At 39.1% G+C, this 15721-nt stretch overlaps 1 protein-coding gene across 1 annotated transcript in view; it reads left to right on the forward strand.

The window, feature by feature from the left end:
• Positions 1-15721, forward strand: part of map4l (microtubule associated protein 4 like) — a 129706-nt gene that overhangs the window by 109401 nt on the left and 4584 nt on the right. Inside the window, exons 12-16 of the mRNA XM_042497553.1 lie at positions 1913-1972; positions 9426-9518; positions 12867-12948; positions 13066-13175; positions 13877-14054. Coding sequence (XP_042353487.1) covers positions 1913-1972; positions 9426-9518; positions 12867-12948; positions 13066-13175; positions 13877-14054 — 523 coding nt within the window. The remainder of the gene's footprint in view (positions 1-1912; positions 1973-9425; positions 9519-12866; positions 12949-13065; positions 13176-13876; positions 14055-15721) is intronic.

A 15721-nucleotide genomic window follows, 5' to 3' on the forward strand; every position in this document is an offset into this window, starting at 1 on the left:
AGCAGGCATATAGCAGTAACTGGCTGTGTAGACAAGCTTTGCTTTGATTCATCATACCCAACACAGACGTCATCTGCGTCCTATTTATGCAGGGAGCCGCATGCATGCTTCTTTTTAGCAACACCCTGTTACACATTTACAGTCATTCCTCACCCTGAATCATTTGGACATGATCTCACGGCCAATTAAAGTTAGATCAGTGTAGAGAAGGAGCTGCTTTCGGCTCTGTGAAATTGACCTAACCTCATATTTTCCTGGGAAAATGTCCTCTGGTTGTCAGCAGCTGTAATTTTTGGGCAATATTGGCTCTGTGAGGCAGATGCAGAGTGTTTTGCAGGAGCAGGTCTGTTCCTGCTGTGTCGTCTCCCTTCCCAGTCAGACATGCTCCTGCTCTGTTTTTGTGAGTCTGTCAGACTGAAGCTGCTTTATACAAACAGACACAACGCCGCCCTGCATCCCAATCAGCGGCACTGACTCATGCAGTCTCCAGTGAAATTAATATTGGTTTGTTTATTAGCATTTTAATATTTTTCATTCAACAGGAGCTTATGGGTCTAACAACCTTTTTATCCTTGGTATAGTTCTGGTGTTGTTTGTCTGAACAGTAGGAATATGACATTTGATTGTTGTTCTCTGCTTGTGCAGTTATTCTTATGGTGTGTTCACACCGAACGCGATGTGAGCGTATCGCACAGCGAGTTTACATACAAAGTCAAGGCAAAGATGCAAATGGAAATGAATGGGGGGGGGGGGGGTGGGGGTGGGGGTGTATATTGCTCGCGTCTTCACGTCCATCGCACAAGTTGAAATTTGTCCACTTGAGCAAGAATTTTGCATGACGCTGTGTTATGATAGCCTGTCAGCATTAAGATCTAGATGAGATTCTACTGATGTTACTGAGATCCAGAAATGAAGGATAAAGCACAGCTATAAAGTTACATTGTTTGTAAGTTATTTTTGTCATTAAAATTAAAATCAAAATAATTTATTCAAACGAATATCAGAATTGAATTTAAATTATATTTTAAAGCGAAATTAACCTTTTTCTCCACTTATTTTTATTTTGAAAATGTTTTAGATTTTTTAAAAATTCATTACCAAATACCAAATTAATTTTTTAAATAAATTTTCAGATTAACAAACCTTTTGGCCTTGATTTTGTTCCATAAGTTGCTTCTTATCAAAATATAATAATAGGTTGGTCTTTTATTATGGAAAATAAACAACAGAGAGCATGTAATGCACTGACAGTCTGATAATTAACCGTGTTAGCGTCTCTGTGTCAGGGCACTGAGCCTGCTTTTTAACATTCAGCTGTTTTATTTCACTGTAATCCACGTGAGCTGTTAGCTGCCTCAAAAAAATACTCCAGCGGCCGTATACGCACGAGTAACATAACGCATTCGGTGTGAACACCGCATTACACTTGTTCTTTGTGCTGATTTTTGTCGTCACTAACTGACAAACTGTACTGGCACTAATCTACTGTAAGTTTTTTATATGTTTTGAAAAGTGCCTCATCTGCTCCAGTTTACTCCCATTTGCTATTTCCCATCCGATAAAGTGCATTTTATGGCAGTTCTACAAACATATGCACACATATTTGTTTAGTATCCTCCCATATTATTAGCCCATCTAATTAGTGCTACTACTTTCAGTTACTTGCAATGACTCATACACTTTCACATTTGCTAACTGAATTTGATTCTAAAGCTTTGTTCACTTCTTATTGTTCTTCTTTCCCATACGCTCATGTGCTTCCCTTTTGATCGGCTCTAATGACCCATACACTCACCTGATTGGTCCAGCTGCTAACCCCACCCACCCCCTCCACCTGCTCTTTCACCCCGTTGTGTTGTGGCGTGTGGTTGGTTGGAGGTTGTATTGACCAGGGGGGTGGTTTTCTCCCCAGGTCTCCTCCACCCCGAACAACAAGGCATCAGACCCCTCCACCCCTGCCGCCAAGGCCAGAGTGAGTCCCTGCCATTTACACCCTCACACCTCACACAAGTACATCGTCCCACCGTCTCTCTGGATCCACCACATACACCGTCCATTCTACATCCACCCAGAACACACCAGCTGCTGTTTAAACATCTCAACACTACATGAAAAATTAACAAATATATACTACTTTCTTATATAGAGAGTATAAATATATACTATACATTCACTTTACTATTCTAGTCACATATGAATATAACTCGTACTTTGTATGTATCAGGCCAGACTCCTTTCATTCTGGAAATTATCACAGCAGTTTAAAAGGAACATTTCCAGTATCAATAGGCGGGCTGCCATTAACCCTCAAGTTGTGCAAATTGAAATTGTGAATATAAAATACACCTAATGGAAATATTTCAATTAAAAACATTTAAGTTTTTATGCTTGCATGAGGTGGTATTTCATGTATTTTGACAAAGCCATATTTCGTAAAACTGCAATGGAAACACCTTTTTGGCTTTTACAGGACACATGATGCTATGGCTATGTGCTTGTCAGAAGGAACTGGCCCTCGAGCATGATGCAGCAGGCGCTGCAAGAGCATATAGCTCTGCAAATAGCATAACTATTCAAAAGTTGAGCGGATAATTGAGAGGTTTCAAATTCACAGTTCCCCTGTGAAACTGTGAGAGATACGATCACATCTCTCACCCAACAATAATGATGATGTAACACCAAAATTAAAGTGGGCTTAACACAAAATATTTGCAATGAAGAAAATGCAACAGTGCAGCAGAATGATGGCACAAACAGGTCTTTTACAGTCTCATATTGTGATGCAGTTCATTTTGTTTCTACTGGGTCCTCACACCTTGCAGGCTTACAAAGGAGCTTTTCTGTGACAACCAATCACACCTGTAAAAAGATTATGTCATACCTAGCCATTAGGTCACTGAGGTCGCCTCCTCACTGAGGTCAAAGTTTCTGTTCCTGTCTTGCTCAGAGTTGCTTTGAGAATGTTCCGTAATCCTAAACTAGGCTCTGGCTAGAATTTTTAAACTAAGCTAGGAGCTCTCTCTCTGTGGATATGGCCCCAGCTGTTTTGAATTTTTATATATTTTTACATATGATTTGTTTAACCATTGCTGTGTTGAAGTCCATAAACATTTGGCTACCTATTTAGTACTGTTAAGTTTTTTTCTTTAAATTGTTTCCATAAACAACGCCCCCCCCCCCCAAACCACCACCATGAACATTGGTTCATCACTTTCTATTAATTACAATCTCACAGTCAAAACAAGTTAGTAACATACATTTTTTTTGTCTTTTTTAGTTAAAGACACTACAGTGACTCCACACTAGTTATTCTCACTGTTGTTTTTACACATGTACTATATATGTGTATATAATCCTGCATAGCAAAACATGGGATTACTAAAATACATTTTTTAGGAACTGCTGCCCACCTCACTCAGACATAAGAAAGTTGTCCCAGTGGGCAGCTGTGGCACTGCAACAAAAATAATTTTACCCACAGACAGCCACATAAAGGAAGCGTCTGTAAATTGTCATCAGGGCATCTCGAACTGTAAACAGGGTAAATAAATACTGTTTGTCTTTCAAATTTGTTAAACTAAGGTTTAATATTTGTGAAACATTTCCATAGCCTTGAAAAGTCTATGTGAAAAACCAACAGGGCCAATTAAAAAATGTTTCTTTACATTAAAGTAACAGTTGCAGGAAGTAAAGGCCAGTTTTTATGTAAATATTTGGGAGCTGACCATGGTGCTTGAATTAAAATTTACAGATTTTAATTTAGAAAATTAAAAAAGGCCATACAGGGTTCATCAGTCAGTGTGCCTCTCTTAGAAACATATCAAAAGAGGAAATACCTAAACTTATGAAAAAAATGCTCAAATAAAAAAAGAATGTAAAAAAGCCCAGCACAGACTTTATAGCAGCAGTATTTTGAGCCGTAGCTAAGAAGCACATATACCTTTACTGAATGTTGGTACCCAGAAATGCCAACCTAAAGAGAAGCATTCAGAGACAAGCCATCCATCATACACAAAAAAAGTAGTTTTTGTTGATGGGATGCCAAGTGAGGGATCATGTCCTCATCGCTGCCTCAGTGACGACCTCTAGAATAAGGTCCCCCAACCTGAGGACAAAAAGAGAAAAATACCTGGTACAAATAAATATTGTACATATAGTTTTTTGAAAAAACAGTTTTGCTTCATGAACTCTGTGTTTTGTACAGTGACATCTCATCTTGTACTTGCAAAGTGCCTCTTGTATAATCTGAGGCAGACGTCTTTCATATCATAGAGTCCATCTACGATCTCTTCTCATTTCCATTTTCATTTCCATAACACCCCAACTTTTACATCCACTGAGCTTCATTTAGTGTTCACCACATCAACCAAACTACAACCTGTTTTCCAACAAAATCATCATCTTCACCTCTTTATATCAACACTTTCTACACGCCAGCAGGGACTGATGACCCATTTTACAAGATGTTACTACTTGTACAAAATAGATTGATTGAAGCAGCATCTGTGATAAGATAAGACATAACTAGATATTGCTCTGCAGTAGTTGCAGTATAAAGTAGAACAGAGTGCAAATGTAAATATAAAATAACAGTAAAGTGTAACAGTTTGACAATATGGATGTTTAAAGGCCTACATTAGTCTCAGTGGCTTGCATATAGATATATATGTATAAAATCAATAATGATGCCTAGGTAGGTGTACGTGTTTATTTAGAATGTGACTGATTCCATGATATTGCACCCAATGTCCCACTATGTCCTGTTAATAAGAGACTTTTAATGACTAAAATTTACAGTGAATAGTTATCAAGAAAGAGAGTAACCAAACAGAGATGAGTAAGGTGGATAGGTAGGTGGGTAGGTTTGTACATACGTACGTACATACAGAGGTACGGTGTTTCCCACAGAAGGACAGTGGCAGTAGTTGAATTTAATGGGTTTTTTTCCTCAGCAGCAGTTTGTCACTTACGTAGATAAATGATCTGTCAATCAGTTCACAGCTGATCAGATCACATCACTGGGTGCGAGGGCAGTTGTTTGTAAGTGAAAAGTAAGTTTTTAGACCCAGCAGAATGAGCAATTAAGTTTCACTTTCAATGCGCCAAACGTTCTGCTCTGCCACATCTGCCCCAAGTGTGCTATTAATAATATGTAATATATATATTCCAATAGCACTTTTTAAAAAGTCCAAAAATCTATTTATGGCAGGGGATGTATTTATTTCCCACAAATATCTGCTAGAATAAAATGATAATGTCATGACATTTTATATCAAAAAGGTAAAAGGTCAACTTCAGTGTGACATCATAGTGGTCTGCAATAACATTTATCTGGCCATTATGTTATATTTCAGAAACAGATGAGTGGACATTTGATTGCATACTGAATTGGTGACACTAATCTTGGGGTTCCACCTTGAATCTGTCCTGACTGTAGAGATCTTCTGTGCTGGGGGGGTTTCACAGACATGGATGTAAGGATGTAAACTGTAACTGCAACTGCATTTAGAATGCATACAAACTGCAGCTGATAAATCTAGTGTCTTTATCCTTTCTCTAAAACACACCAGTGACAAAGGAATGTGGCCCATTTTGAAGACAAGTAGAACTAGGACAAATGCAAGACACAAATAATACACAAATGGTATTGTTGGAAGTGTGAACAAACGAACAAAAAAAGAACATCTTTTTGGTTTTGCTCATTCCTTGTGTGCTAGTTACATTTCTCCACTGAACTAACTATACAGGACATTGCAGTGCAACAGTAAGTAAAGATAAATGGTTTCAAATGCTTTGCACAGATGAAAACTGCACTTGGCACAATTTTATTTATCAAGGTTTATAGTTTATTTGATAGGAACAATGCAAATGAACATAGTGCAACTTCAGCCTGTTACAAACAAGCTGTAGTAACTATTTTTCACATGTAGAGATTATAACTATTGCTAGTTTCCAACTCCTGTCTCTAGTTAGGATTTAAGTAAAGAAAAAGAAAGGTTATATACAATAATGTGCATACAATAACATTTATGGTAAAAAGAGAAGAAAAAGTTCAGTATTTATATCAAGATAACACAGAATTACAACAACCCAAAAAAGACACAATTATCAAAGTTACATTGTAGCAATCAACTATAAGACGTTATAGAATATTTTTTAAAAATTGCTTTAGCAAACCTTAAACACTTTTGTTTAAAATCTAAATATCTTGTTTAAATTTTATTTTGCTTGGTAGTGTGTTCCACATTTTGGAGGCTTTTATGGAAAATGCTGACTGCTCCAGGGAGGTCTTAGGATGAGCGATCTTATAGTTGCCACGCTGTGCAAAAAAACACTCTGAGAGGGAGATCTCCGATGAAATGAGTATGTGCAGTCTGGAAGAACTCTGTGTGAAGTCTGGTCACCAAAACTGAAAAGCTGTCAGCATCTTGCAGTGCCCTTTTTTTGCATAAGCAACATTTCTTATTTCTAATTTGAGGAGACATGACGAAGCACAACCTTGCAGCTACTACAGGTGTGATGAAATACACTTAGGCTCTGTTTGGAGGCTGTACTGCTCTTTCTGTGTGTGTGTGTGTGTGTGTGTGTGTGTGTGTGTGTGTGTGTGTGTGTCTGTGTGTCTGTGTGTGCGCGTGTGTGCGTGTCAAGTGTGTGTGTGTGTGTGTGTGTGTGTGAAACAAAATTACTACAACGTTGCACAATACAAAATACAAATAGGAAAACTTAGGCTCTGTTTAGAGGCTATACTGTTCTTTGTGTGTGTGTGTGTGTGTGTGTGTGTGCGTGTGTGCGTGCGTGCGTGCGTGCGTGCGTGCGTGCGTGCGTGCGTGTGCGCACGCTCATGCGTATGTGTGCTAACTGCTCAGTGAGTCATCCTTTGCTGTTGCCACCTGCGTCATCATGCCATTTTCATCCTGGAGAAAGAGGCTAAGACAGAGACCGAGAGAATGCAGGAAGGCGTCAGAAGGCTGCTGCGGGGCTTTTTACGATTCAACCACACAGGCAATGAAACTGATATCACAACACAATGGGAAGGAGTTATGTTGTGGTGGAGGTGGGGGTCGATGTGAGTCCCTTTGATTCCTCAGTAGTAGAGCAAACAACTGACCAGTATTTGCGTGTGAGCCTGTGCAAATAAAGCAATACATCAAGTTCCTAAAATGAGCAGTTATAATAGCCATTAGGGGGGGAAAACACAGACATTAAAAGCATCCTATATCCCTAGAAGGTTAAATGGTTTTAATGCTGCATTCTGACTTTTGTGCATCATGTTGAGTGGCAATCAAATATCTCAAAAGCGAGATTAAAGATGATGCGTTTTAAGGTTGATGCTGGGGTGTCACAAAGTTGCCTTTCTAGTTTTTACCTTTGCCAGTGTTCCATGTGTTGAAATCTCAACACAAACACTCCTTTTGTTGGGTTAGAATCCAGTCTGGTATAGCTCAAGTGAGACCCCCCCATACTCAAAACTTATTTAAGACGTTGCTTTCCCAGAGCTCATGGTTTATGTCCTTACTGTCTAGTTTGGGCTTAAAAGTTGCAGCAAGCAAATGTAAAAGGATTAAGGGAAAGTAGGTGCTCAATGCCCAGTCTGCAATAAAACAGATGAACTGCAATCTGGCACCTTCTAACATCATGTGTCCCTGGGCAAAGAAACAGAAAACGACCCGACAACTCTCCTACATGGGAGCAAGAAACAGTTTTTCGCAAGACTTGGTTTGGTCTCTTAGTTCTCATGCATCTTTGTGGAATATTCATTTTGTTTCTTTTTTGGTCATTTTGTGTGTCTTTGTAGTCATTTTGTTTCTTTTTTGGTTTTATGTGTCTGTAGTAATTTCTTTTCCTTTTTGTGCTGATTTGTGTCTCTTTGTAGTCATTTTGGGGGGTCATTTTGTGTCTCTTTGTAATCCTTTTGTTTCTTTTTGGGTCATTTTGTGTCTCTTTGTAGTCATTTTGCTTATGTTTTTGGTGGAATTGTGTCTTTGTAGTCATTTTGTTTCTTCTTGGTTTGTTTTGTGTCTCTTTTTGGTCATTTTGTTTCTTTTTGGGGTTGTTTTGTGTCTTTGTAGTCAATTTGTTTATGTTTTTGTCAGTTTGTGTCACTCTTGTGTCAGTTTTGTGTCACTCTTCATTCTTGCTTAGTTTTTGGTTGTTTTGTGTCTCTGTTGTCATTTTGTCTATATTTGGTCTTTTCGTGTCTCTAACACTCTGACTTCTGAGACTCCTGGCAGTGACTGAGATGTGGACTCAAGATGTAGATCTTGAGCCAAATATTCAACTAGTCATGCTTCAGATACGCTGCTGTGAAAATCTGACATCAATTCACATGTATCTCCAATGCAATGAACTGCTCAACTTTAATCCCTCCAGACACTTGATTTGTACTTTTTGTTGTATTCATGCTGTCCCTTTTAAAACTCCAGTTGGCTTTATTTATTAATTTATTCATTTTATTTGCTCATTCATTTATGTAGTGTTTTGCTGATCCTTTTTCTCTGTTCTTGCTCCTTTTGGTTTCTTCGTTGCTGCAAAACTGCAGTATTTGCGCTGCTTGTAGACAAAACTGAAAGCCGAACTATCAAAGAGATGGCATTCAACACATGCACCAAGTTATTTCGCTCATTGCTCAATGTCCAGGTTGACCATCAAGCCAAACTCTCTAAATCTGAGTATTTCTTTAAAAAATCCAGAAATCCAGGCCCACCAAACCATGCACCATGTACTCACAATTTGTGCTTCAGTCATTTTTCAGGGCAGAACAGACTGATAGGTTTTATTTAAGAGGCTCCAACACATCCACACTCTTGTATTAGTCGCTTGCAGTTGCTTCTCTGCTTAGAACAGCATGTTTTAACACAAAATCACTGAATGTCCTGTGTAATATTCTGTTGCATGTGCTCTGTCACCCCTTCCGGTGTTTGTCCTGTGCGTGATCACTTTTTATTAACGCTGTTTATGGAAGCGCTCTGTTCTTATTCAGTCAGTATCCTCATCTTTTCATACAGCGTTGATTTTTTGTAAAAATGTACAAACCAAGAATCAGTGAGACAAGCCTCTTTTTGAACCACAGTGATTTTGTTGCATAATGTCCCAAAGAATTTTTGCAGTGCCATTTAAAACGATCACATAGTGCAGATAAAAAGTGAACTCGTGTAGGAGGAATCATTTGATTTGAATGACAGAACCTCTTCCATACTTCCAGAGCAAGGCGACTCTGTTTCCTGTTTACCGAAGCTACCAGCTGATCTGCTCTTTTCTGCTGCTCTTGTCTGTCTGCCTGTCATCCCCTTTTTCTTCCTTCCTTCCTTTCTTTCTTTCCCTCTGTCTTTCTTTCTTTCTTTCTTTCTTTCTTCCCTTCCTCTTTGTCCCCTCTCCCTCCTCACTTCCCTGCTTGTCTGTGTGTCTGTCTGCCTGCCTGTCTTTAGGTTCAGATAGTGCACAAAAAGCTGGACTTCAGCCATGTCACGTCTCGCTGTGGCTCCAAGGACAATATCAAACATGTCCCTGGAGGTGGCAATGTAAGTACTGCTGGAGCTGAAGGGGGAGACTCTGCTCAGGGTGGACGCATATCATATTTATGCTAATCAGTCTGTCTGGCTCAAAATTGTGATCAATTCAGAATCTCCTTTTTATCCCAGCAGCAGAACTATCTGATCAGACATTTTTGTTCTTGGTATATGTGATTTTGGTTGATCTCTTACACCTGATTGGGCTGTATTCACTCCCAAACATTATTTTCAAAGTAACAGAGGATGGATGCACGGTAATCAGCACATTTATGGCTCCCTCTGTTTGCATTTGTGATTGATTTCACTCAAAGCACTGACCACAGATCCTCCTGCCCACCCTTCCAGATGTTACTCCCATCTGCTCCAAACACCTGCTGCACTATCATCTTCCATCTGCTGCCCTCACAGTAACTACTTTGCTGTCTCAGATCAATTACACCAATGCAGAAGGGTATAGACCAAATCTCCGTGATGTCGCACCAACTAAAAAAGTCACTTCCCGGTAGAAAACCGGCCACTGTTTTGAATTGCAGAGAGATATTTGGCAAACTTGTTTTTTTCTGTTGTAATTTTCAATTGTAACTATATAATGATATTGAGTTAAACACAGTGGTCTGACCAATCTGACATTTCTGTTAAGCTTATTTTATGAGCTGTAGCTGGGTTTCCATCAACCCTCAAATTACACAAATTGAAATTGCGAGCATAAAATACGCCTAATGAAAACATGTCAAATTTAAAAAAAGTTTTTCTGCTTGCACGAGGTGGTATCTCAGGCGATTTGAAAAAGCCATATTTGGCAAAACTGCAATGGACACACTTTTTTTGCTTTTCTAGGTCACATGATGCTATGGCTATGTGCTTGTCAGTAGGAACTGGCTCTCATGATGCAGCAGGAGCTACAAGAGCTGTTATTGCATCACATAACTCTTCAAACGTTGAGCAGTTCGTCTGGGAGGTTTGAATCCACAATGACTCTGTGAAATCGTGGACTATCACCTCCCAGAAATACGTGGCCACTCCCATGTATAAGGGACTTGTCTTTCCATTATTGCTCCATAGCACGCTTAGATCGCTGTTGATTAGAAATAATGACAGCTTTGTTTGGTGGTTGCAATAGAAATAAAGCTGCTAATGTTTTGAACATCCATCACCATGCTTCTTTGAATGTTATCACCAGAGGAGAACACAGTCATCTTGCAACTGTGTTTTACTGACATTTTGAAAATACTGCAAGTTTTGCACAAATCTGTAATGGAAACCTGCCTAATGTCATCCCTGATAGAGTTTAAAGTAACAACAATAAGTAGAACAAAATGTCTTCCCTACAATGTAATTGTTTTTTTGGATTAGCCTCTTTTTAGGTGGCTTAAAGCTAATTAGTGAAGGCAGAGTTTGCTCGGCGCATTTGATTTTATTTACGTGACACGGTGGTTTTCTACCTGGAAGTTATTAAAAAAAAAAACATTGTGATTCGGTCTATAGTGGAAATGGAACACATCCAAGTAGTGTCATCAAATAAAGCTATCAGCTTCTGTTCAGTCTTAATACTCAAGAAACGTGTTTACTCACATAACAAATTCAGTTAATAGAAATCTTGTTTTTTTTTTGCTGTAAAAAATGTGTTTGACTAAAACAGAAATCATAAAGTTTGAAAAAATAGTAGATATAAGTGAGGGTGACATGATGTTAGGAAAGATATTCTTCTAATATTATCATGTAATTATGTCCTATAATGCCATAATCTAAAAAGTCATTTTCCCCATGATTCTCAACAATATTGCTCAATTATTGCACTAATTTTTTTTTTTTTTTTTGTTATTATTCACGTTTATTTTAATCTGAAATTTGCCTTGTCTATCTTTGACACCTTATTGCATTAGGTGTTCTATACTTTTTCATGTACTATTGTTTTACATGTAAATGTATAACAGCCGTGTTCAGCACATGTACAGTAAAATGAAAAGGTAAGAGCGAACTCAAGAAACCTTAAAGTAGATTTACAACCTAGCTTTATGCATTAGCTCCATATTGTTTGTGGAACAACCCTTTTTTGTAAGGCACAGAAAGACAGCAAATATAATCCTAGAGGGTATTTTGGGGAACTCTGCAATTTTTTCCATGTTTTTGTCTTCAAGCAACAGATGGGAACATTTTTTTTTTTTTTTTAATTTTTAAAAATCGGTCCAGTATTGAGTGAGGGAGCTAAAGCTTGCGGCGAAACAGGCTGCCGTGTAACCACACGCAGGTGTGCTTTGTCAGTTTACATCCACTGAAGGTCCTATTTTGCCACTGACAGGCTCAGATTGTTTTATGACAGTGTTACAACATTACAGAAAGGCCTACAGAGGAATTAAATGTTTTTCTGTACCTATGGCTTTTTCTGGTCTCATTTGTGTCCAGGTCTCACTAAAGGAGATTGTTGATACTGGTCTCCTTTAGCAAGACCAGTTTCAACAATTCAGGTTTCAATGAGTCACTCAGACACAAAAACATGGAAAAATTGGGTCCAAGTTGAAAAATACTCCCTTTAATACCACAGTACAACAGCACTATACAAATCTCATGGGTAAGTACTGCAGTAGGCTCAACACATGAATTTGCACAAATATTCAAATTTTTCTGTGTTGGTTGGAGTTACTGGTGTGTTTCCTCAGTCTAAAATGGAATCATGAATATTTAAGTCAGCTGTTAAAATTCAAATATTTGTGTTTGTGCTATTAAATCAGGTCATTATTATCTGAAGCTGTCACGCAGCCTCTAATGAGGGAGAGCTCTGATGTCAACCAGAACTAATCACGGTTTGTTTGTTAATAACATTTCAGCAGCACTGAGGGTCACATTCAGCTGGCTGCTGGTCCTCTTGTGTGTTATCAGAAATGTAAATCTGATTGATGTGATCACACACACACTCAGGCAGGTACTGAGCAGTGCCAGCCGCCCTCAGACTGCTGTGTGTAATACTCAACACACCCACTGATGATGTCGTGACGCTCTAATAACCGCTTTCTCCCATCCTCCAGTATATCCTCTCCTAAGTTTTATGCATAAATGGAACATCATTTTACAGCTTAAGCGAAACAAAAAGAGACTGTAATAACAATAAAAAGGGCAAAGGAGGGAAAGAGGAATGGGTAAGTAGTTCAGAATTTGCTGTGTTGTAGCCATTTTTCCACGTATGCCGTTGTATTGTACAGAATGTCATCCCCTCTATAAATGCACCAGGTGCGTGATAATGGACATCTTATTTTTCTAACTGGACAGGGTGGACGCTGAAGTATAGCTGCATTGCCCTGGATGTGGCGTCTTTATGAGTTAGGACAAAGAGGATTCATGATGATGTCTCCTCTCCCGCAGGTGCAGATCCTTAATAAGAAGGTCGATGTGAGTAAGGTGACGTCCAAATGTGGCTCAAAGGACAACATCAAACACAAGCCAGGTCGGACTTAATACCAATACTGTTCCTCTCTGTGTCATTTATGTTATTATTTTATTATAAGCCTGAGAATAAGAACGCTGATCTCATAGTAACCTCTTTTTTTTTTTTTTACTTTAGGTGGAGGTGATGTGAAGATCGAGTCCCATAAGCAAAACATTAAAACTAAGTCTAAGATTGGATCCATGGACAACGTGGGGACAGGCAACGAACAGACCAACGGACACAAGGTCAGACTTTAACACAGTCACCAATTTAATCCTTTGAAACCTGGAGCAGCATCACTTTTCTTGTGCTGCTTTCAGTTCAGTAGCACACAATTTTAAATTGGGGAACCCTGAGCAAATTGTTTGATTTCCTTCAAAAAACACGAGAAAAATGCAATTATTAGCTTTGTAATAAATGTCCCACAAATTACAAGGAATTAACAGATTTAGATTGTTTTTTAAGCATGGGAAAAATACCAAGGAATAAAGGAAAAAAACAAGGGAAAAATATCTTGTGGGAAAAAATGAAAAAAGCTAGGGTAAAAAAAATCAATTATTATCATCGTTATTTTTAATTATATAATAATTATGCAACGTGAAGCACTTTTTTCAGGTCATTACCTTGTTTTGTAACTTCTTTTTTAAAACTAATTTTCAGGAAATTTTCTTGTGCTTTTTACTCATTCATTGCTAATTTATGGCCAGTGTTTTAATTTTATTTATTTTTTGCTTATTATCAAACCTTTTTGCTTGGTTTTCAAAGGGTCAATAGAAAGTTAACTTCTCTGGTTCTGCTGAGTCATTGTGCTTTTACTGGCTGACACCACAAGATGGTGTGCTAGCGTGAAAAAATACACTGAAAAAAACCTTATAGTTCTGTGTGTGTGTGTGTGTGCGCGCGCGCGTGCGTGCGTGCGTGTGTGTGTGTCTATATTTGGTTACAGGAGGAGAAAACAGAGGAGAAGTCATCTTCACCTCCAACAGGACCAGCGGGCGTTGCCAAGGCGACAGCACCAGGAGGGGTTGCTAAGGAGAACGGGGTGAAGGAGCCCACACCTACTCCTTTCGGGGGGGACGGACTGAGGGAGCCCCTTAGCATAGACAAACGCATTACTGAGACAAGTGAGTGTAAATACACACACACACACAGTTTTAAACACCTCAAAGTGCTCGTCTGTGATTGTAGCCAGCTGACTGTTCGCTGAGCCAACTTGAACATTTGACAAACGTTCCATTGTTAACGCTGGCAGGTTAGCACTCCAGATTCATTTTTGAAGCACTGGGTCCATTATTGAGACAGAAGTAAATAAAAGCAGGCGGCTCCTTTTAGCAACAGTGGATTTAATTGGTTGATACACTCTTACATGTTCATTCTTCTTAGAGCAGTTCAAAAACCAGTATGTTTCATTTGAGTATGTGATTTCATGGGGGATATTCAGAAAAAAAAAGCTGATGAGGTCTACGGATGCTCACCAATTGCCCAACTTGTGACAACAGTCATGTGTCACAGCCTTTACAGCTGCTGCACAAAAATGATGAAACACTCATTAAAAGATTAAGGGCGTGGTGCTTTTTTTTTGTCTGGTGTCCACATGCAGCCATATACACTCTCTCGTCAATGGGAAAACATGCTGGTGCTGAGAAAAAGAGTGCTATGTGGACACAGGCCCTTACTGCGTGGACTGATGAATCAGTGACGCTGTCCGTAGTGCTGAAGTAACAGTCGGATTTGTAATATGGTAACTCAAGGACAGGACAGAGACACCAAGTCTCTCTAAACTCTGATAAACCTGAAACATTGCCTCCAAAGTAGTGGATGTTTCAGGCCTGCACGAATATTTTTCTAATGTAAATTCGAATCCCATTGAATTATATACAGTAGAAATACTAGTGTTGGGCTAGCTGGCCATGGAGCTTATATCAGAGCAGAAAAACACAGTCTTTAATCTGTTTCTTAACAGTGAGAAAAAAAAAACACCACTCTGCCAACTCTTCAGATACCAGGTATTGACCTCCTTGACCTGACATGCGTAGTTACGGTTGCTAAGCTATGATTGGACAATTGCTGTTCATGGATTTAGATTACAGTCAATTACAGAGACAATCAACAATAAATAGATTTTGTGCATGCAATCATGTGTGTGTACTTGCTCTGTGTCAGATGGAGTGGTGGTAGAAATAGCGGACCCTTTGCGACGAAATGAGATTATGCTGAGAGCCACAGACTGAAGATGAGACAGTCTTAGTGGATAAATTCATCTCTGGCACTGCAGCTGGCCTCCAGACTCCCAGAGTTCAGAGGGATCAGACTTCTGCCACCTGATGTGGTTGCCAAACTGGGCTTAATTGATGGATGGCTGTCGTGCTAATACAATAAAACAACAGGAAAGTTTTATAATTTGGCTCATGATTTATACAGCTGGTAAAATAAGAGACCATCTGGATGGTAAATTGGAACTCTGGAAATGTTCATCCCTGACTCAATCGCCCTTTTTACACAGACATGCGCTATAGGGCCGTTATGAAGTCCCTTTTTTATGCATCCTTTGCATTTTTACATAGAAAAAACAATAACGGCGTCATGCCGCTCGATTGTGTAATTTTAGACAGAGTGCCGGCATTGTAGAAGCAAAAGCAGCACTATGGGCCTGACAGGTAACACAACAGCGTCTGCCTCTTGTGTGTCATATAACATGTTCAATGGTACAACATGGCAACAACAATCATTTACTGTCTCTGTTACATGGCAGGTGATCTCGTCCTCGGCTCAGAGGATGATAAGCTCCCAA

The sequence above is a fragment of the Plectropomus leopardus genome, chromosome 12, assembly GCF_008729295.1.
Source record: "Plectropomus leopardus isolate mb chromosome 12, YSFRI_Pleo_2.0, whole genome shotgun sequence".
Taxonomy (NCBI): domain Eukaryota; kingdom Metazoa; phylum Chordata; class Actinopteri; order Perciformes; family Serranidae; genus Plectropomus; species Plectropomus leopardus.